Raw genomic sequence first — 23,150 nt, forward strand, 5'->3', positions numbered from 1 at the left:
TTAAAAATATTATATATATATATATATATATATATATATAATTTTTTATACATATAATTTAATGAAGAGAAAGATTAAATGAGTTATTACACCATGGTTATTTCATTAAAATTGAAATTATAAGATCATATATTTCAACATCTATGTAAAAATTAAATTATTTATATATAGAAAGTAATTTTTTTTTTATTTATTTTTCATAATAATCTTACACAAAGATGATTAATATAAAAATATACATCATCTTCATTTTGTCATGCCTTGAAGTTATATATATATATATATTATATATATATAATATAAAAAAATTTTATGTTTTTTTTTTTTTTTTTTTCATGCTTATATTTATTCATAATAAAAACAAAATAACAATAATAATAATAATAGTTAGTGCCTTTCAAAATATATATACAATTTTAAAAATAATATATAAAAATGTACACATATATTTCTACTCAGTATTATAGTTTAAAAAAAATAAATGAGAAATGGAAAATTTTCTTGTTATATAAATAAATAAATATAAATATATTATTGTATGCTGTATAAAAATTTCTTAGTTTTTTCAAATAATAATAATCAAAAAATAAAAAAGAAAAAAAATGAAAAAAAATGAATAAGAAATATTTATAAAAAAGGTACATCTATATATTACTATACAAAAAAAAAAAAAAAAAATTTTTTTTTTAAATACAAAAAGGTATAATAATATATGGTACACACAAAATGGAAGTAAAATTTATATATAACATTCATTAAACGGCAACAACAAAAAGAATTTTTTAAAATATAAATAAAATATATATATATATATATATATATTTATTTATTTATTTGTTTCCATTTAAATATATCCCTAATTTTGGGGGGGGAGCGGGCTGGTTAGAAAATATGTTAAATACAAAAAGAAAGTTAAAGAATTCTTGAATCATTTACAATTAAGTACTATCACGAGAATAGATAGAGGGTGTGGGAGGGGAGGAAAAATAAATAAATAAATATACATATATATAAATGTATATATATATATATATATATATATATGTATATTTATTTATCGTGCAACACGGTTAATAGAATAATTATTCATATTATTACATACAAATATTTATTGAAATATATTATTTAACCAGTTAACTAAAATATTAGCACTTGATTTAGTATCTGGTTCTCCAGGTAAGGTATGACAACCATATTTTAAAATATAAATACTCAATTTTTTATATTTGTCTTGTTCTTTTGTAAGTTGACAATTTTTGTTATTTTTTTTTAATATAAAATTTTTATAGTGTCCATGGTCAAAAGGATTCCATAATTCTTTTTCATTTTTAAAAATATTTATTTTTGATAATTTAATATATGAGTTTTCAAAAAATTTACTAGATGTCTGATGTGAGTAATCTAAAGAATTGTATGAATTAGCTTGTGCATAATCTGCTTTTTCATATGATTGCATTAATTTATGTATTTCGATTTTCCCCTCATTATTATTTAGGGTTTGATAATTGGTACCTTGCATATCTCCTTTATTATTATCATTATCATTATCATTTTTATTAGTTTTATTATTATTATCATTATCATTTTTATTAGTTTTATTATTATTATCATCATCATTTTTATTAGTTTTATTATTATTATCATCATCATTTTTATTAGTTTTATTAATATTAATTTCAGAATTTTCATTGTTATTATCATCATTGATGGTCATCATCATCATAGTATTATTATTTGTTAAGTTTCCATCGTTTAAGGTTTTTCCATTTTGATCATCCGTTTCATTATTATTTATGGTGTTATCTTTTTCATTATTTATACAGGGTGTATTCATAAATGAATTATTTGTTGTATTATCTGTATCTTTTGAAATAAGGTCACTTTGAAAACTTGTAACAATATCATTATTATTATTATTATTATCATTATTTTGCACTGTGTGAACTGTTGTTAATTTTTGCTTATCCTCCTTAGTACCATAAATATCCGTTTGACCACATTTTTTACTATACCTTTTATTTTTATTTTTTAATCTTTTTTCTTCCTTTTTATTATAAAGGCGTAGCATTTTTTTCATAAAATCAATACTTCCTGAAGGGTCCACAATACAATCATGTTTTGATTGAATAACCATAATATCGGTATCACTTTCTTCTACATATTTTAATGTGTGATATTTTAAACAATTATCAGCTGCACTTACACATTCAGCTGCTATTTTAATGTTTAGAGGCCCACAATATTGAAAAGGATCAATTTCAGAATCATGTTTTATCCATGCATATTTTGCATTACTTTCTTTTACATTAACTTTTAAAAGAGGAAAGAAAAATTTTAGAAATTTTGTTGCAGAAATTAAAAGTTTATTAGATATTTTACTTTTTTGTTTTCCTAAGCTAATCATTGGAGATACAAGTATTAAACATTTTACATATGATTTCCATTCTTTATTTAATCTATTAATAGTTTCTAATGTTCTTAATGCTATACAACCACCCATAGATAATCCCATTATTATTATAGGTTTCATTTCATTTTTTTCTTTCCATTCATTTATAAATATTTCTAATGCTTGTATTGCATCTGATATAAAATGTTCAAAATCTTCAACAAAACATCGTTGATTTCTTGATCCTTCTGATAATCCATGTGATTGATTATCAATACCGAAAAAAGAAAAATTATTTTCATTTAATTTTTCTATCCAACTATTTTTATATGATAAAGTACGTTCTCCACAATTACAATAATTACAAACAACTCCACATATAGAGCAATAATAAACTGTTTTGTCATTACATCCATCGTAATAATAATTATTATTATTATTAATACTATTTTTGCTATTATTACTATTTTTACTATTATTACTATTTTTACTATTATTACTATTATTGTTACTATTACTACTATTATAATTCTCATCTATTAATAATACATTATCATCATCTACCATCATATCATCATCACTATTCATTTCATTATCTGAACCTGTTCCTAATCTTTTATCATTATTTAAACCATTTGGATTTTCATTATAATTTGACATACAAGAAGAACATGATAAAAATTTCGTCAATTTCTTTTCTAATGTTTTTTTATCCATTAATTCGGATGAACTACATGATAAGGATGATGTCGTTTCATATATATCTCCTTCGTTTAATACAGATTTCTCAGTCTCATTATTCATAGAATATGATCCTTTACTTTTTATTAAACTGTTTTTTCTTAAATTTTCATATTCCATATTATTGTTATCATTTCCTTTATTTCTTAATAATGTGGATGGATATTTTTCTATATTTATATTTAGTTCGCTCTTTTCTTCTATGCTCTTACATTTTTCATGAGCTATCTCTATGTGCTTATTAATATCTACACCTACATTATCTTCATGCTGTTCATCACTAATTGTATTTGTTACATTATCTTTAATGATAGAATCATCATTATTGTTTCCAGACTCCTTCAATTCGTTTGTATAATTATCTAAATCGTGGTTATTCTCATTACTCACATTATTATTATTATCATCACTGGGTTCATTATTATTATTATTATTATTATTATCATCACTGGGTTTATTATTATTATCTTCACTCACTTTATTATTATTATTATTATCTTCACTCACTTTATTATTATTATTATTATCATCACTCAGTTTATTATTATTATTATCATCACTCAGTTTATTATTATTATTATCTTCACTCAGTTTATTATTATTATTATCTTCACTCAGTTTATTATTATTATTATCATCACTGGGTTTACTATTATCTTCACTCGGTTTATCATTATCTTCACTCGGTTTATTATTATTATTATTATTTTCACTCGGTTTACTATTATTATTATTATTATCTTCATCCCTTTTTTGAACCCACATAGGACGGCCATAATAATTCAAATATTCATTCCTCAAATGAGATGTGATACCATGTAAGGCAAAAACATATGCTTTCGGATTTTCTGCTTTCCAAGAATATCTAGCTATTTTTAATTTATGTTTATTTGTAAAAAATTGAATTTCTGGATTTCCATCATCATATATTATATAATCATCTTTCTTATATTTTTCTTCATTTAACTTATTCTTAAATTTTGTTTCTGCATTTTGGATCTCTGTTTTATTTTCTTCATTCAAATAATATTTCTTATTATCATTCCTATTCAACCTTTTTATAACATCAATAAAATAATTCTTATTTGTATTATCTTCATCATTACATGTATCTTTTGCCGATATATTTTCTTTACCTTTTCCTAGAGCCATTTGATAGAGCTTATACACGCATATATAAAATTAAAATACACAAGATTTTTTCTTATTAATTTTTTTTTCTCCTTTTATAAAATTTAAATAAATTAATAAAACCTTTATACACTGTATTATAATATATATATATATAATTATGTGTGGGTGCATATATGTATCATATATATATAATTTACCAATACATGACAATATTTAACATATAAATTATATATAATGTCGTATGTATATCGTCAATATACTTTTTTTTTAACTTGTACTTTTAAAATATAAATCAAAAAAAAAAATTTAAAGAGAAAGACAAATATTACATGTACAAAATATATTACATATATATATACACATGTCAGTTAAAAAATAAATCTTATTTTTTTATTTTTCTTTTTTATACAAAATAAAATGTTCATGTGTATATATATATAATATTAAAATAAAAATATATATATGCTTTATATTATATAAAAATATTATATATTATATATATATATATATAAACACTAATAAAGATGAATTATAGTATTTTTAAAGTATATATTATATTTTAAATTTTCCATATTTATAATTTTATTTTTTTACTTTATATATATATAGATATATATAGATATAGATATAAATATATAATATATAATATTATTCCAATTATCCAACACATAGAATGTATTATCCTAATAATTTTTTTTTTTTCTTTCAAAAGAAAATTTACAAATTTCCAAAAATAAAATATATATATAAATTACAATAATAAAATGTAATATAATATATACATTTTTAGTAGGTAAGAAATTACTTTTAAAATAAAGCAATAAAAAATTATATGATTTCAAATAAAGCTTAAACCAAACAAAAAAACAAACAAATAAACAAACAATAAATTTACACGTATATATATATGTATATATTATATATTGGTATATATTTTTAAAATAATATTCCAAAAAAAAGCTCAAAAAAAAAGCTCAAAAAAAAATAAATAAAAAAAAAAATTATGAATATAAAGGAGAATATAATTTTTTCATTGTTAATTTGGAAGATACTATATACTATTATATATACATGATAAAATGGAGAATCCTAAAAAAAAATTCACATACAAGAAATTTACAAAGAAAATGAAATTATATATATATATAAATTAAAATAATAAATCTTTCTATATATATATATATATATATATATATATTAATATTACAGTTCTTTTTCTTTCCTTTTCTATTTTTTAATATATATATATATTTATACACTTAAAAATGTTATAATCTACTTTTTACTTTTTCCGATGTTTAAACATGTAAAATAAATATTATGGGAAAATAAGATATATATAAATATATGTGTTAATATTATTCCTATTTTATTTTAATTTTACAAATATAAAAATAAACTAATTTTAAACGTTATATTATATAATACTATTAATATATTTATATTTTTTATATTTATAAATTTAATAACTTGTACCACTTATTATATATATATATTTAATATGAAGAAATATATTTTTATTAACTCGAGAAAATAAATATACTTATTCTAATATTTGGATTATATTTTTTTTAAAATATAAAAAAATTAAGTTCATAATTATATTTTAATAAATACCCTGTTGTGTACCTTTTTTTTTTTTTTTTTTTTTTTTTTTTTTATGGTTTACTTTATATATTTATATAAAAAAATACTTAATACTTTTAAAATAAAGTTCTATTTAAATTATACTAAAATTTTTTTATTAAAATAAAGTTATAAAATTATAGTTGTATATGTTATATATATATATATATATATTAATAATAAATTTAATTTTTTTTTTTTTTTTTTTATCCTTTTCTATTTTCTATATATATTTGGTTTGGTTGTTTATTTTATATATTATTTTTAAGGGCGTGAAGAAAATTAAAAGAAAAAGAAAAAAAAAAAGTTATAAAATAAATAAACTAATTACCTATATAAATATAGAACAACAATGCTTTTATCTATACATGCATATATATATATATATATATATATTTTTCTTTTATGTTGTGTGTGTTAGGGTAACTACAAATAAGACTTATAAATGACTATTTTTATGAAACTAGGTAAGTTTATATTTTTTATTAATTACTTTTATCTTTTGTTAATATATAAATATAATTTATTATTTTTATTTTATTTTATTATTTTATTTTATTTTTATTTTTGGCTATGATGATAGCAAATTTTTCTTCATTCGATTCGAATAACATCAGTATTATGTACTTTATGTAGGTGAATATATATATAGTCATAAGGAAATTTTTTCGATTAAAAGAAAAAAAAAAAATATATATATATATAAGACTTTTAATTATACAGTTCATTATTGATAAAATGTAAATTTTTCTTTTTCTTTTTATTTGGCTAGAGATAAAATTTATTTGAATAAACTAACTGATAAGGGCATTTCAATTTTAAACCATTTTGAATATGCATTTCCTTTAATTGAGGAAAGCTCTATTTGATGTTTATATAACTCGTTAAACGATTTTTTTAGATGTTCTCTTTTTTTATCATAAAGAAAAGTTTCTATAACAATTAGCTGGTTTAAAAAAATTTTCCATTTGCAACTCTTTAATGATATTAGCTATATAAACATGAAAATATAGAATTTATAAAATTGATATTTTAAATAATTATATATATATATATATATGTGTATATTTTGTCATACTAGTCTTTTAAAGTGCTCAAACCATTCTTCATTTCCAATCGGAAAACTTTTCTGTAAGACAAAAAATAAATAAACAAACAAATATATATATATATACATATCTTTATATATGTAAATAATTTTATACCACTTCATATTTCTTTTCTACTAAATAAATAATCGCATATTGAATTATTTCAATTAGAACAGTAACATTATCAACTTGGAAGAAATCCAAGTTCTCGTAATTTTTTTCTATTAAATCGGATGCATATACAATACCTATCAAAATAAATAAATAAATAAAATAATATAAAGGGTATAAAAGTAATATATATATATATATATTTATTTATTTACATTAATTATTACATAGTTCATTCCTGTTTTCATTCTCGTCGATTATAATTTTTAGCAGATCGACAAGAGCTTGCCTGGAAACCCAGCTAGCCATATCATTAGCTTTCCAAAAAAAAAAAAAAAAAAAAAAAAAAAAAATAGCCAAAAGCCAGGTAATTATTTTTTGTGTGTGTGTGCAAAATAATAATATATTTATAGATAGTTAATAAATAAAAAAAAAAAAAATAATAATAATAAAACAAAACATATATCTATATTCTTTTTGTAGAAATAATATTTTACGATCTGGTATGAAATAGAAAATTTTTCCTAATAATTCATTTATACAATTATTAATTAATATATTTGTATCACTGTTTTGTTCTACTTGTTCTGTTAAAGAATAAAATATTAAAAAAATATATTTTTTTTTCTCTTTCATATTATTTTTATTTAAAATTTTTTTTTTTTTGTTGAATTGTAGGTCCTACTAATAAATATATTAATATGGTTTTTAATTTCTTTATCAAATAAGCTATTACTATCATTTTTTTGCATTAAAAAAATAATAGGATTTGTACAATAATAAATAAGCTTATCCATAAATATTTTGACCATATTATGGATAATATCATTTTCTTCTTTATGTCCTTTCTTATTCATATTATGTGATTTTAATTGATATTTCAGTTCTATATAAAATATAAAATATTATTTATCTGTGATAAATAGACAAATCAAAAAATAAAACCATACATACATATATATATATTTTACAAACCATTGTTAAAGGTGCTTATAAAAGATATAATTAATTCGTATTCAATATTTTCATAATTCAGATCATTTATTTTGCACTAAAAATAATTTGCAAAAGGAAACATGAAAAAAAAAAAAAAATTCATATTTACATATAAGATTGTTTTTTTTTCGATATCTTCTTTTATTTATTTATTTTATTTCATTTTCAGAAACCGTATTTGAATATTTAAGGCAAAAATCTTGTAGATTAAAAAACGCCACGTTTATATTTCCTACATTTTCTTTTTTATCACATAAGGCAAGTGGTGTTATTATATTCTCTTCATTTGCAAAGGTGTTTTTTTTTTTTTCAATTATATTTGTTTTCCTTTGAGATATAATATTTTTAGCTTTATCTAATATTGTCTATTAAATTATAAATTAAATATTTAATATAAATTTTAAAAGGGTCATTCAAAAATATATATATATATATATATATATACACCAATTTTTTTTTTTTTTTTTTATTTGACCTTTTTTATTTCTCTATTAGTTAAAGCCTTTAAAATTTCATCTTCCATTTTAACAAAAGAAAATAAAATAACAAGGTGATATATAATATATACCAGTTGTATATTTGAAAAAAAAAAAAAAAAATAAGACCAATTTAATAGGAATGAATATATCCTGAAATAAGACCGATTTTTTTTATTGAATCATTAATGTGTATAAAGAAAAAAAGGAAAATAATGTTTTATATGAAACAAAAAAAGAAATTGTTTACTTTTTGAGGTGTAGTGGAAAAAAATAATAAAATAAACTATTAATAAAAAATATATTATAGTTATATTATATACTTTAATTTTTGTTATTTTTGGGCTTTAGCATTTTTTATATTTTCATATTTTTCATTTTTGAAAAATGAACAACATATAAAATATAATTTATATATTTATTGTGATTTATAACGAATATTATAAATCTTAAAAAATAAAGTGAAATATAATTACATTTCATTAAAATGAACATTTAAAATGTACATACAACAACATTTTAAGGAGTATATTTATTATTATTATAATTTATATATCTACACCCTAATTACTATTTAATAATATTTATTTATACTAAGTCATCAATATATAATATATATATATATATATATTATAACAATATTAAACATTTCAAAATAAACCTTTAAATAATAAATTCATCTTACAAAAAATTACATAACATAAATCATTTTATTTTTATATAATTTATAAATCATCAAATTATTTTAGGTTTTGGAATTTTTTTAAATTAAAATCTCTTAAAATATTTTTATAAAATAAAGAAGGTATTTAACTTTTTTTTTTTCCTATATTTATCTCTATTTTAAGGTTCATTAAGTAGAGATAAAAATATTTATTGTAATATAAATCATAAAATTTATCTATATATTTATATATATATATATATTAAAATACATTTTTTTTTTTTTTTTTTTTTTTTTTTTTTTTTTATGATGTATACATATATAAATATTAATATTAAATAATTAATTTTTTTAATTTTTAATAAAAAAAAAAAGGATGATGTTATTCTTTATAACTTATATATTATAATATGTTAATATAAATAATCTTTATATTTAAGAAAAAAAAAAAAAAAAAAAAAAAAAAAAATTAAAAAAGATGAATGTTAATAAAAATATAATATATATATATATATATAATATATATATAACATTTTGTAAATATAAATTCTTAAAAACTAATATATATTTTATATCATTTTAAAAAATAATTTATATATGAATAATTTTATAAAATAAGTATATTACATATTAATAATATATATATGTATAATAAATTTTTACATTATTATTTATTAACTTTAATAACGATAGGTACGTTTTTGATATTAAAAAATATACATAGTTAAAAATGAATATTTTTTAGTATTTAATTAATATACATAAACAAAAAGAAAATATTACATATATATATATATATATATATATATATATATATATGTATAATATATTTATGTTAATAAGAAAAAAGAATAAATATATAAAAAGATTTAAAATATTAAACATGATTAAAAAAAAACATATTTATATGGTTAAATTACACTCAACGATTTAATTTTTTTTTTTTGAATATTTTATCGTTATTTATTTTTTAACCTAAATTAAGTTATCATTCAATTTTTTATTTTCTCAAAATAAAAGTTGTATTGATATTTCTCTTCATATTCCCGGTATTTTCAACGCCCATATTAGGGCAGCTTCTTGTTAAGTAGTGTTGATTTTGCCGTAACAAAACGGAGAGGAACAAAAATAAAAATAATAAAAAATTTGTAAATAAATTAAATATTATATATGTGTATGTATATCTAATATTTACATGTATTATTCTCTCAACTTCAAAAAGGTATTTATTTATTTATTTTTTTATTTTGTTTTATTTTTTTTTTTGGGAATTATGAAAAATTATAATTTCATTTAATATTCTATGCACATTGAAAGCATAAAAATATAACTGATATAAAATAAATTTATAATATGTTTGCTACTATTTTATCTCTTCAAATGAATATACCACAATATTATAAGACATACTAATATTCATTGTAATATTATTGTATATTTTTTTTTTACAATAAATCTCTTAACTATTATGTGTATATATTTAAAGGCGTTAAAAAAATATGAAACAGGAAGGTGCATAATATGTATATATATATATATATATATAATTATTCTTCCTCCTCATTGTCCATTTAATTTCTTTAAATAAATATATATATTATATAAATGTCCATATAATTATATTAAAAAAAAAAAAAAGAAAAAATTCATAAAATTATTTTAAAAATATATTTACGTAGTAAAACAACAAAAAGATAATATTATAACAAATATAATAAATGGATATTTAACATTATAATATAATATATATATATATATACACGCACACATATGTATATATATATATTTTATATAATTTATCGTATTAGAAGGTCCTTTTGTTCAAATATTACAAGGGTTTTTATTTTTTCCATTGTTTTTATAAAAATTGTGTAAAATATATAATTCATATGATATAATATTTGTTATGAAAATATTAAAATAATACATATATTTATAATTAAAAGATTTATAATGTTACACCCTTCTATATAATTTATTAAGACGCTGCTATTTTTCAAAACACTACATTTATAATTGTATATTAATATATATTTTTTATTTCTGAAGTTATTAAAATTTATATTACAACTTATAAGCTATTAACATAATTTTTTCAAATTTAACACTTGTGTATCGTATTGAAAAAAAAAAAAAAAAAAAAAAAAAAAAAAAAAAGAAAAAACTTTGTTTCGTGCTTTTCTTTTTCTAAAAAAAATTTACATATTTTTTATAAATATTAACATGAAAAATAAAGTAGAATAATATTGCTATTATTTAATAATCCCAGAAAGTACAATCAATGCACAAAAATATATATATATATATATATATACATGTATAATATGAATAAAAAAAATATATATATGTAAAATATATATATATATATATATATATATATAACATATAATTGATAGCATTAAAATAATTATATATTATGGGTAATTTAATGATTTCTTTTTTGAAAAAAGACACACAAAGTATTACTTTGGAGGAGCTAGCCAAAATAATAAAAAAGTGCAAACACGTCGTTGCCTTAACAGGGTCAGGTACATCTGCAGAAAGTAACATCCCAAGTTTCCGAGGGTCATCGAATTCGATATGGAGTAAGTATGACCCAAGAATATATGGAACTATATGGGGTTTCTGGAAGTATCCTGAGAAGATATGGGAAGTAATAAGAGATATATCATCTGATTATGAAATAGAAATAAACAATGGTCATGCAGCTTTATCAACTTTAGAAAGTTTGGGTTATTTAAAATCAGTAATAACACAGAATGTCGATGGATTACATGAAGCAAGTGGGAATACAAAAGTTATATCATTACATGGGAATGTATTTGAAGCAGTATGTTGTACATGTAATAAAATAGTAAAATTAAATAAAATAATGTTACAGAAAACATCTCATTTTATGCATCAGTTACCACCTGAATGTCCTTGTGGAGGAATATTTAAACCGAACATTATATTATTTGGAGAGGTTGTTTCATCAGATCTTTTAAAAGAAGCAGAGGAAGAAATAACAAAATGTGATTTACTTTTAGTAATTGGTACATCATCAACAGTATCAACAGCTACTAATTTGTGTCATTTCGCTTGTAAGAAAAAAAAAAAAATTGTGGAAATTAATATATCCAAAACATATATAACAAACAAAATGTCTGATTATCATGTGTGTGCAAAATTTAGTGAATTAATTAAAGTGGCAAATATATTAAAAGGGGTCAAGTGAAAAAAATATGACACTAATGTAGCTCACACGTACATATATAAATACATATATATGTACACATATATATATATATTTATTTATTTATTTTCATTTAATTTTTTAATTTTTTTTATATTTCATGTTCCTAATGTGGATACATTCTGTTCATTTGAAAACTTTTCTTTTAAATATAAAAATATGGATTTTATTTTTTCATCATCTGGGATATCAGAAAATTTATGTATATGTCTAAAAAAGGTACATAGTATGGTGACACATTTTTGTATATGCTGGAACCATAATATCCATTGATCATAATTAGTTGTAATATTAGGTTCTTCTAAATAAATATATATATTTTCGTTATTAATATCTGTATTTATATTTTTTAATATTGGTAAAATTTCATCTGTTTTTTTTAAAACAAAACCAATTAAAATAAATAAAAATAAGATACCTTTTTTTGAAAGTATATTTTTTTGAAAAGTTTTATTCATAAGATTAATTAATTTTAATTGTTGGTTATCTATATTTTTAACTAATTCTTCTAAATATTCTATTAAATTTTTTAATGCTTCTTTAAATAATTTGAATTCATTATTTTTATAAATCATATATATACAATCAATAAAATATATAGAATTATTTAATAAAAGTTCATTTTCATTATCATTTATAATATTTGTATATATATTATTAATATTAACATTATTTCCATTTAATTGTGTATAAATATATTTAATAGTTTCATATTTATTACATGCATTTGATATTTCGTCATATAAAAAAGAACATTTCTCTTTAATTATGGTTTTCATAGTTTCTATTCTATTCATTTTATTATTATATTCTTCTTGTTCTTTTTTTAGTAAATTTTCTTTTTCTAAATTCTTTTTTAAAATCTCTTCTTGTTCTAATTGTGTTTTTAATCTTCCTCTATTAAGTAATTCTTTTTCATTATTTTCTTTTTCTTTTTCTTCTAATAACTTTTTTTCAATTCTTCTATTTTTTTCAATTTCATAATTTTCTTTAAATACAGTCAATTCTTCTTCATATATATTATATAATATATCAAACCTTTCTAATAAAATATCAACATTTTTTATCATCTTTTCTCCATATATCTTTTTTTCTTCATTAGTTTCATTTCTTCTTATTCTAATTCTTGTTATTATTGGTTGTATTTTTTTTATTTTCTCTTCAAATTCGTCATATAAACTAAGCTTATTGAATACTTCTTCTTCTTTAGCATTTAGTAATTCACTACAAATTTCTTTCAGCTCCTCAATGCAGGCAGATGCTACTTTATAATCGGTCATCCGTAAGTAAAATTAAATAAATGTAAATATTATATAAATATATAAGAAATAATATGCTTTTTAATATAAAGGATTCTCTTTTTTTAAAACATACATATAAATATATATATATATATTATATGTACATATTCCTATATACATTTATTACTTTTATATATATCTTCTTATATATATAATATTGTTTTTATTTTCAGTATCAAGCTTTTTTTATTTATATTTCAGTTTTTTAGATACTTATTCATTTTGCCATAACATTTAAAATACAAGAAAAAAAAAGAAGAAAATAAAGATATTTTTAATTATATATTAAAATTTTGTGTATGTATATATGACTAAACATTTATTTATAATATATATTTATATATACATATTATATATATATATATATTATATATATATACATATAATTTCTTCTTTTTTTTTTTTTTAAATATAGGTGCATATTCTTATAAATATATTCTTTTATTTTATTTTATACAAAAGGGTTGTGTTTTATATAAAAAAAATGTTGATTCAACAAAAAAAAATTGACAAGAAATATAATAACATTATAAAAAAAAAAAATATATATATATATAATATATATATATAATATATATATATAATATAATATAACAATTTAATAAATTATAAAACAATCTCCATGGATTGTCATATATTAATCATATAAATAAATAATAGATTTATAAAATAAAATATTTCGTTAATTAAAATATATACAATTAATTATATTGTTTAAAAAAATATATATATAAAAAAATAAAATAATAATTAATTAAAACAATATATATATATATTTATATATATATATATATATATAGGATATCTTTAATAATCTATTGCTGTTTCTCTTTCTGCCCTTTCGAGGAGTGTTAAATTTTTTGTTTCCTTCTCACTGAAAAAAAAAAAAAAAATACATACATATATATATATATATAATATTCTTATAATATCCATACTATGAACAATATATATTTTTTTTTTCTTTTCAAACTTACAATTTATAATCATAAAGAAGTTGAAAGGCTCCAGTTCCAATAGGTATGTTTTTTCCTACAATTATACTCTCACTTATATTATTTATTTCATCCACATTTTTAAAAAATGATGAAACAAATAAATGTTCATTGGTTTCTTCAAAAGATGCTAACATTAAGGTACTCTGTCGAGCCTTTTGTATTCCAAACCTGTTTATACCTAAAATATCTCCACTAAAAAAAAAAAAAATAATAAAATAAAATAATATGAGAAGATATAAAAATGTAGCTAACTAAAAGGATATATAAATAAATAAATATATATATATATCTTTAAATAAACTAACGTAAAGGCCATAATATCGGCTAGGAGCATAATGTGTCTAATGTCTATATCAATACTATAAGCTTCTACACATTTTTTAATTTCATTTATTATTGTTATTCTGGCTGCTTCTATACCCAAAACCTAAGAAAAAAAATAAAATATAAAGAATATTTTACAAATATATATATATATATATATATATACATATACATATATATACATATACATATATACATATATTTACATATGTATCTTCCGTTTTGTGTTAATTACTTGAAAAACGTTTATGACATGATTAGAAATGATGTGCTTAAAATCAACACCTTCTAAACCAAGAACATAATTCAATGAATTTCCTTCTACTAATATTGAGTATACAGTTTTTTTTTTCTTTTTTTTTTGAATATGTTTTTTGTTTCCATGACATATATTTAAATTCTCATCATAAAATTCGATTTTCTCATTATTAATATCATGTACATTTATTTCGTCAAAGTTTAATGTATCTAAATTTATAGTGTCTAAATTTATAAGGTTGGGTTCTTTATTTATATTTTCTTTTTTAGAATTTTTTTCTTTTATTTTGTATCTTAACCTTTCTAAAAAATGTTCTTCGACATTTTCTAATATGCTACCATTGTCATTAAGATTGTTTCGATCATTGTTAATATCATCAATTTTATTATTATTATCATCAATTTTATTATTATTATCATCAATTATATTATCATCAATTATATTATCATCAATTTTATTATCATCAATTATATTATCATCAATTTTATTATCATCAATGATATTATCATCAATTATATTATCATCAATTATATTATCATCAATTATATTATCATCAATTTTATTATCCTCCTCAACATACTTTTTTTTTTCACTCTTCAATTCACTAACAACGCTATCCTTTTCTGGCATATGAATAATATTCTCTCTCTTCTCGAGATTATCATCACTTTCTTCTTTCTTAACACGAATAGCAATATTGTTTTCGTCTTTATTATTATCTGTTTTTTCATATAACTCTGTGCCTTGAGAAACATTATAATACTCACCCATATCATCACATATTTCATCTTCATTATCTGTTACTTCAATATCTTCTTTTTTTATGATACATCTTTTAATATCTTTATCTCCATAAATCAATAGATCTAGTAAACCCTTTTTTAAGGATTCCATTTGAAAAAATATAAATTCATCATTTTTTAAAGAAATATGTAATTTGTATTTATTTATTACATTAATATGTATTTTATTAATTTTTATTTTATTAATATGACTTTGTTTTAATATAATATCTTTGATATTGTATGCATTGATATTTAGAAAAAGCTTCTGAATTAATTCTTCATTAAATTTTACAGATAGAAATACACCTCGACTAGTATAATCTTCTTTTATATACATACAAATATCACGTATTGTTGTCTTTTCTAATTTAGATTTCATCATTAAAGCAAAATTATAATTATCGTTCACTTCTAAAGGGATGTTTAATATTGGTGTTTGAATACTGTTAGATGCGTTAATTATTTCTTTTATTCTAGGAACACCTAATGTCACATTCATGCTAGCCACACCTAAAAAAAAAAAATAAAATAAAATATACATATATATATAATATATATATATAATATATATATATATATATATATATATGTAATATACACAATGTTGGAATTATTAACCCATTACAAACATTTGGCATTTATTTATTTTTTTAATTTTTGTAAGTACCTGCAAAGTGAAAAGTCTTCAATGTCATTTGTGTTCCGGGCTCACCAATGGACTGAGCTGATATTGAACCTACAGCATCACCGGGTGTAGATATATATTTAAAATATTTATATATATTAAAAAAGATAAAAAGATATAACTGTTTTAAATTAATAAAAGAATAATTATGAATAATATATCTATGTGATATATCATAATTTTTAATAATATAATTAAAATAATCATTTTTTTTGATTAATTCAATAGATTTTTTAAAACTAAAATATTTATATATATTTATAGCTTTAATAAATAACCATTTTTTTATTTCTTCCATATATATTTTCATTTTCCCCGTATTTTTTTGATGAGTTGGTTTTTCTTTTTTAGATAATTTCGTATGAAGAAATATATTAGTAGGAATGATATCTGTTAAATATTCTAATAAAAAGCTAGTCCATTTTATTATTTCATATGGAAATAAAATATAATGTTGTTTGTATGATTCTACATATTCAAAAACACTAACAAAACCAATTACATTTTTAAATATTTGTCTATAATATTTATTATGATATAATATATCATTTTCATTTATATTATAAAAAAATTCTTCAGAGAAGTCATTATTTTTATCACCTATATGAATAGTTGTTGTAAATTCATCAATATTATTATTATTATTACTATCATTATTATTATTATCATCATTATTATTATTATCATCATTATTATTATTATCATCATTATTATCATTATCATTATTATTATTAGTTGTTGTGAGTTTATAATTATTTATATCAATAATTTCCTTTTCTTCTTTGGGATGATATATTCTTTTTTCTTTATTTTTTATTTTTATAATTTTCTTTACAATCACAGAATCCTGATCAGATGACCAATAATCATCATGATTGTCCATTTTAGTTTTCCATCGATTTAATTTCTTCTTTTCATTTCTATATATATTATTAATTATCTGGATTTTTTTTTTTAAGTTTTTACTCATGCTGTTATATTTAGACTGTACCAATTTTTTTTCTGAATTGTTCAGGAAAATTTTTTTTTTATCGATCAAATTTTTTATTTCGACAACATTTCTATATTCATTTACAAAATGATAGATGGAATGATAATCATTAGGTGGTAATATGACATTATTTTGTATTAAAGACAACTGATGGTTAAGTAAATGATGTTTGTTTTGTATATCTGTACATTTTATATAATCACATGAAATATTATCATCATATTGAATATGATCATTACAATGATAGATTTCTTCTTTTTTTTTATCTGAGGCACTCCATGCATTATTTGTTATGACTTTGTTGATGCATCCTTGAGAATCTTCATGTATATCTGTTATTGTTGTTTTAAATGATTGTTTTTCTTTTCTTTTATTTTTATATAATTTTTTCATTTCCATTTGTTCAATATATATATTATTATTATCATTACATGTATTATTAATAGTTATATGTTCTTCTATACAAAGCTTCGAAGAAGAATCATTTTCCTCCTGATCATGTATAAACGGAATATTTTTATTTAAATCTAAACTAGTGATAATATCTTGATAATTACATTCCATATTTGGAGAATATTCCATAATTTTTTTAACTAAGAATTCATCATGTTGTAAAGGTATGAATAGATCTTCTTCTACAATATTATTTGAAACCAGTCTGTTAATAATATTATGTATAACACATGATTCGTTATGGACATAATAATTATTACTATCACATTTGATATTACTATCACATTTGATATTACTATCACATTTGATATTACTATCACATTTTCTATTTTTATCCCATTTATTATTAATTGTTTTATTTTTAGGCTGTATATTATCCAAGTGAGGTATTTGATTTTTATAAGATAATAACAAATGACTAGATGATATAGATACAATATGATCAAATACTTTATCAAACTGATCAAGATATGTATTATTATTATCAATATAAGAAGGATTTAATGCATCATCTCCATATATAAATTGTACTATTTGTTTATCACATGATCTTACAGAATAATCATAATGAATTGATAAATCTTCTAAAGCTTTCATAAGTCTTCTTTGCATGTAACCAGTTTCGGCTGTTTTTACAGCTGTATCTACTAAACCTTCTCTACCTGACATAGTATGAAAAAAAAATTCGGTTGGACTTAATCCTGTATAAAAAGAGTTTTGTACAAAACCTCTACTTTCTGAATCTTTACAATGAAAATGGAAATGTGGTAATGTTCTATTTATAAAACCATTTTGTATTCTTTGACCTGCAACATTTTGTTGTCCTACACATGCTATCATTTGTGCTATATTAATTAATGCTCCTTTAGCTCCTGAATTAAACATAATTAATGGTTTGTTTAAATAATGTAAATACTGATTACACGTTTTTCCAGCATCATTTCTTAAATCATCAAGTATACTTTTTACTTTGATTTCTAATGTTTCTTCTAATGTACATCCTGGTTGTATTTGCATTTTCTTTTCATTATATAATAGAATTTCATTATTTACTTTTTCATATCCTTTTAATAATAAATCTTTTTTTTTCTCAGTTAAAGTTGGTGATGGTGTTACATCGTCAATACCTATAGTCATACCTTTATTAGAAAAATATCTACTAGTTAATTTGGATAATCTATTCATAATCTTTAATGCTATATGACTTGAATTGTGATGAATTAAATAATAAAATAAACCATACTTTGAAGAACCTAATACTTTTTTTCCTAAAGAACCACATATTAATTCAGATTTATAAAAACAAACATAAGAATCATTTACACATAAATGTTTTAAATCTCCATATTTATTAGAATATTCTCTTTCTTGTATTTCAAAATTAATAATTGTATTCTCTTTTTTATTTGGTTTTATTAACACACTAATTAATTGTTTTCCTGTCCATAATTCTTTTGGCTTTAATATAGCTGGAATAGGTAATTCAATATATAATGAAGCATCAGAGAAATAAGAACATAATAAACAAAATGTATCTCTATCTAAAAATGTATCTTTATTCGTAATTATATAAGATGCTGATAAAAAATCTTGTGTTAATGCTATTATAACTTCTCCATTCTTAGGAGTTATTAAATTATGTTTTACACTCATTAAATATAAAGCTTCAGCACGAGCTTCTTCTGTTTGGGGTACATGCAAATTCATTTCATCACCATCAAAATCAGCATTATAAGGAGAACATACACACTCATTAAAACGAAAAGTTTTGTAATCCATAATTTTTGCTTTATGACACATAATAGACATACGATGTAAAGATGGCTGTCTATTAAATAAAACAATATCTCCATCACATATATGTCTTTCAACTATATCTCCAATATTTAAATGTTGTATAACATGATTTTTATTTGCATATTTTAAACTTATTTTATTGAATTGACTATTTTTCCTTTCTTCTTCATTATCTTGTGTGTGATTATAGTTATTATTATAAATATTATTATTATAAATATTACTATTACTATTACTATTATTATTATTATTATTATTACTATTCTTTATATCATTGTTCACATTATCTATGTGAGATATATCTTTTAAAGTATTATTACTATTAATAGTATACGAATTATTATTAACATCTTTTATATTATATCTAACATTGTTACTGTTGTTATTAATATAATTATTAATAACATTAAATATATTACTACTATTATTCATATTGTTAATATTGTTAATATTATTCATATTGTTAATATTGTTAATATTATTCATATTATTCATATTGTTAATATTATTATTATGAATGGTACTTATGTCTGAAGACGGGTCAATACCCTTTTTTGACTTCTTTATTATATAATTTGCACCTGGCCATTTATTACAACCATTTTTTATTAACCTTTTTAATTTATCAATATTATATTTATTAACTGTCTCAGGATATGTCAATCTCATGGCAATAATTTTTGGTATCACGACTTCATCTATAGATATATTTGGATCAGGTGATATGACTGTTCTACTAGAGAAGTCAACTCTTTTGCCTGATAAATTACATCTAAATCTTCCTTCTTTTCCTTTTAATCTTTGACAAATTCCTCTTCCTGGTTTAGAGATATTTTGTGTTGCTAATAATTGTGACACTGCTGGTGAATCACTATTAATAAATCTTGTAATTTGTAATTGTAAGAATTCGACATTCCCTAGAAATTGATTGGTTTGATATCCATTAGTACATTGATTATATATAGTATTATTTAATTGTGTTATTTCAGAAAGAATACAAGTTAAATCATCTTCAGCTGTTCCATGTTCATCAATTATAACAGATGGTCTGATTGTATTTGGTGGTACTAATAAAGCAGTAATAATTAATTTTTCTGGATTTTCTATATTTAATAATTTAACATGATAAGGATTAATATTTTTAAATAATTTCAAAACATATAAACTATTTAAATCTTCTTCTTTTATAATCATTTTTCCATTTTCTTTTATTTTTAATATATGTTTTAATTTCATAAATTGATCTAAGCTAGGTTTTATTATTTTTTTAATAACTCCTTGTGGATTACCACATATATAACATTTATTTACTTTTTTACAATTATTTAATATTCTTTTAAATAAATGTTTTTTATAAAATGAATCATCTGTACTTTTTTTTTTTAAATTACAATAAAATTCAATTTTTTCTTTTGATAATAATATGTTTGAACAATATTTACATATACAATATAATATATGTATAATATATTTATAATAACCAATATGAAATACTGGATAATTTAATTCTATATAACCAAAATGTCCTGAACAATTAATTAATCTTTTATTACATGTTTCACATATAGAATTACTTTTATGAGCTCCAAGTTTTAAATCTAAAACACCATAAGGATAAGGTATACCACTATTATTCTTATACATCTCTCTATTCATTATTTTCACTTCTGAATATTTTATTATATCTTCTTTACTCATAATACCAAATTTTATACTTTTTATTTCACAATTACTTTTTATATCTTTTACAAATCTTTTCTTCATGCTACTTTCTTCAATGAGCCTTTTAAGCTCCTCTATGTCGATATTTTTCTTCTTCATCATCATGAAAAAAATAATACAACAAAAAGGTAAATAAAAAAAAAAAAAAATATATATATATATAAATATATTGATATATTTATATATTTATATATTTATATTTTCTGTTATGTTCTATTATATATTTATTACTCTTTGTATGTATTAAATTATATAATTTTATGGACACGTGTCACATTGAACATTTATTCTTCATGTGACTTTCTAAATATAATATTCATCTATATTACAACAACATTTACATCTTTTATTAAATATATTTTGTTTATTATTATAAAGAATATATTTATTATTACATTTTTTCTATCATTATATTTTTTTTTTCTACTGTCATATAACTTTTATATAAACTCCTATATATTTGTCATTATATATATATATTATATATATATATATATATATAATAGTTTATATTTATATAGGTTACTTTTTTTTTTTTTTTTAAATAACTAATTATTAATTATCATGTTTTCTTTCTCATTTCCTTCATATATATAAAAAGAAATAAAAAGAAAGCGAAAAAAATATGTAAAAAAAAATATATATATATTTCATAAATTTTTATCATAACATCATACATTATATATATATATTATATATATATATATAATATATATATGTTTGCCTTTGTGTTTATTTATTTATTTATTTATTTTTTTTTTTTTCATTTACAGTTATTAAAAAACAATTATTAACATTACAAATTCTTTTAAAAACAGAAACAAATCTAACTTGAATTTAATTCAAAAAAATTACATTAAGAATTTATATCTATAATTCTAAATAAAACTATATATCTAATGTTTACGTACTATAAAGTCATGTTGTATATATATATATATGTATATATTATATATAATATTACATCGATATAATTAATTGTACGTATTTTAAATATGTAAAAAATTTATTAATATATTAATATATATAATATGTAATTATTTTTATTAATATATATATTATATATATATAAGTATATATTTTATGAATTTCCTTTTTTTTTTTTTTTTCTTCTTCTTTTTTCGACCTAGGCATATAAATCAACATCACATAAAAAAATAAGAAAAAGTAAAAGATATGACATTAAAAAGTTTATATTATCATAATATTTCTTTTAATATTCATATATATAGTTAAAAAAAAATTACGTCAAAAAATATATATATATAAACGACAACAAAAATGAGAATCATAAATAAATAAATAAATATATATATATATATATATATATATTAAATAACCATTATTTTAACTTATATTTTTTCATATAGGG

The 23,150-nt window shown here is 19.0% G+C and overlaps 5 protein-coding genes and 1 non-coding gene across 6 annotated transcripts; 2 read left to right on the forward strand and 4 right to left on the reverse strand.

The window, feature by feature from the left end:
- Positions 1 to 1,108: 1,108 nt before the first annotated feature.
- PGSY75_1328500 (putative alpha/beta-hydrolase) lies at positions 1,109 to 4,282 on the reverse strand (the record flags this gene model as incomplete). Its single annotated transcript, XM_018787344.1, has 1 exon — positions 1,109 to 4,282. One exon carries the CDS (start codon positions 4,280 to 4,282, stop codon positions 1,109 to 1,111), a length of 3,174 nt encoding a protein of 1,057 aa, XP_018640086.1.
- Positions 4,283 to 6,671: 2,389 nt separating this feature from the next.
- On the reverse strand, positions 6,672 to 8,611 carry PGSY75_1328600 (hypothetical protein; the record flags this gene model as incomplete). The annotated part of the gene is made up of 9 exons (XM_018787345.1): positions 6,672 to 6,881; positions 6,969 to 7,019; positions 7,096 to 7,229; positions 7,320 to 7,409; positions 7,590 to 7,679; positions 7,778 to 7,978; positions 8,068 to 8,143; positions 8,262 to 8,453; positions 8,564 to 8,611. The coding sequence occupies 9 exons, from the start codon at positions 8,609 to 8,611 to the stop codon at positions 6,672 to 6,674; spliced, it is 1,092 nt and encodes a 363-aa protein (XP_018640087.1).
- Positions 8,612 to 10,134: 1,523 nt separating this feature from the next.
- PGSY75_1328700 lies at positions 10,135 to 10,357 on the forward strand. Its single transcript, XR_001974550.1, has one exon. It is a non-coding gene; the product is annotated as an RNA of unknown function RUF1 (non-coding RNA).
- A 1,287-nt stretch (positions 10,358 to 11,644) lies between these two features.
- Positions 11,645 to 12,445, forward strand: PGSY75_1328800 (transcriptional regulatory protein sir2a; the record flags this gene model as incomplete). The annotated part of the gene is made up of 1 exon (XM_018787346.1): positions 11,645 to 12,445. The coding sequence occupies one exon, from the start codon at positions 11,645 to 11,647 to the stop codon at positions 12,443 to 12,445; it is 801 nt and encodes a 266-aa protein (XP_018640088.1).
- A 116-nt stretch (positions 12,446 to 12,561) lies between these two features.
- Positions 12,562 to 13,743, reverse strand: PGSY75_1328900 (hypothetical protein; the record flags this gene model as incomplete). Its single annotated transcript, XM_018787347.1, has 1 exon — positions 12,562 to 13,743. One exon carries the CDS (start codon positions 13,741 to 13,743, stop codon positions 12,562 to 12,564), a length of 1,182 nt encoding a protein of 393 aa, XP_018640089.1.
- An 828-nt stretch (positions 13,744 to 14,571) lies between these two features.
- Positions 14,572 to 21,880, reverse strand: PGSY75_1329000 (DNA-directed RNA polymerase 3 largest subunit; the record flags this gene model as incomplete). Its single annotated transcript, XM_018787348.1, has 5 exons — positions 14,572 to 14,638; positions 14,742 to 14,954; positions 15,068 to 15,189; positions 15,322 to 16,640; positions 16,798 to 21,880. 5 exons carry the CDS (start codon positions 21,878 to 21,880, stop codon positions 14,572 to 14,574), a joined length of 6,804 nt encoding a protein of 2,267 aa, XP_018640090.1.
- Between the last annotated feature and the right edge of the window lie 1,270 nt (positions 21,881 to 23,150).

Source organism: Plasmodium gaboni, chromosome 13 (genome assembly GCF_001602025.1).
Source record: "Plasmodium gaboni strain SY75 chromosome 13, whole genome shotgun sequence".
Taxonomy (NCBI): domain Eukaryota; phylum Apicomplexa; class Aconoidasida; order Haemosporida; family Plasmodiidae; genus Plasmodium; species Plasmodium gaboni.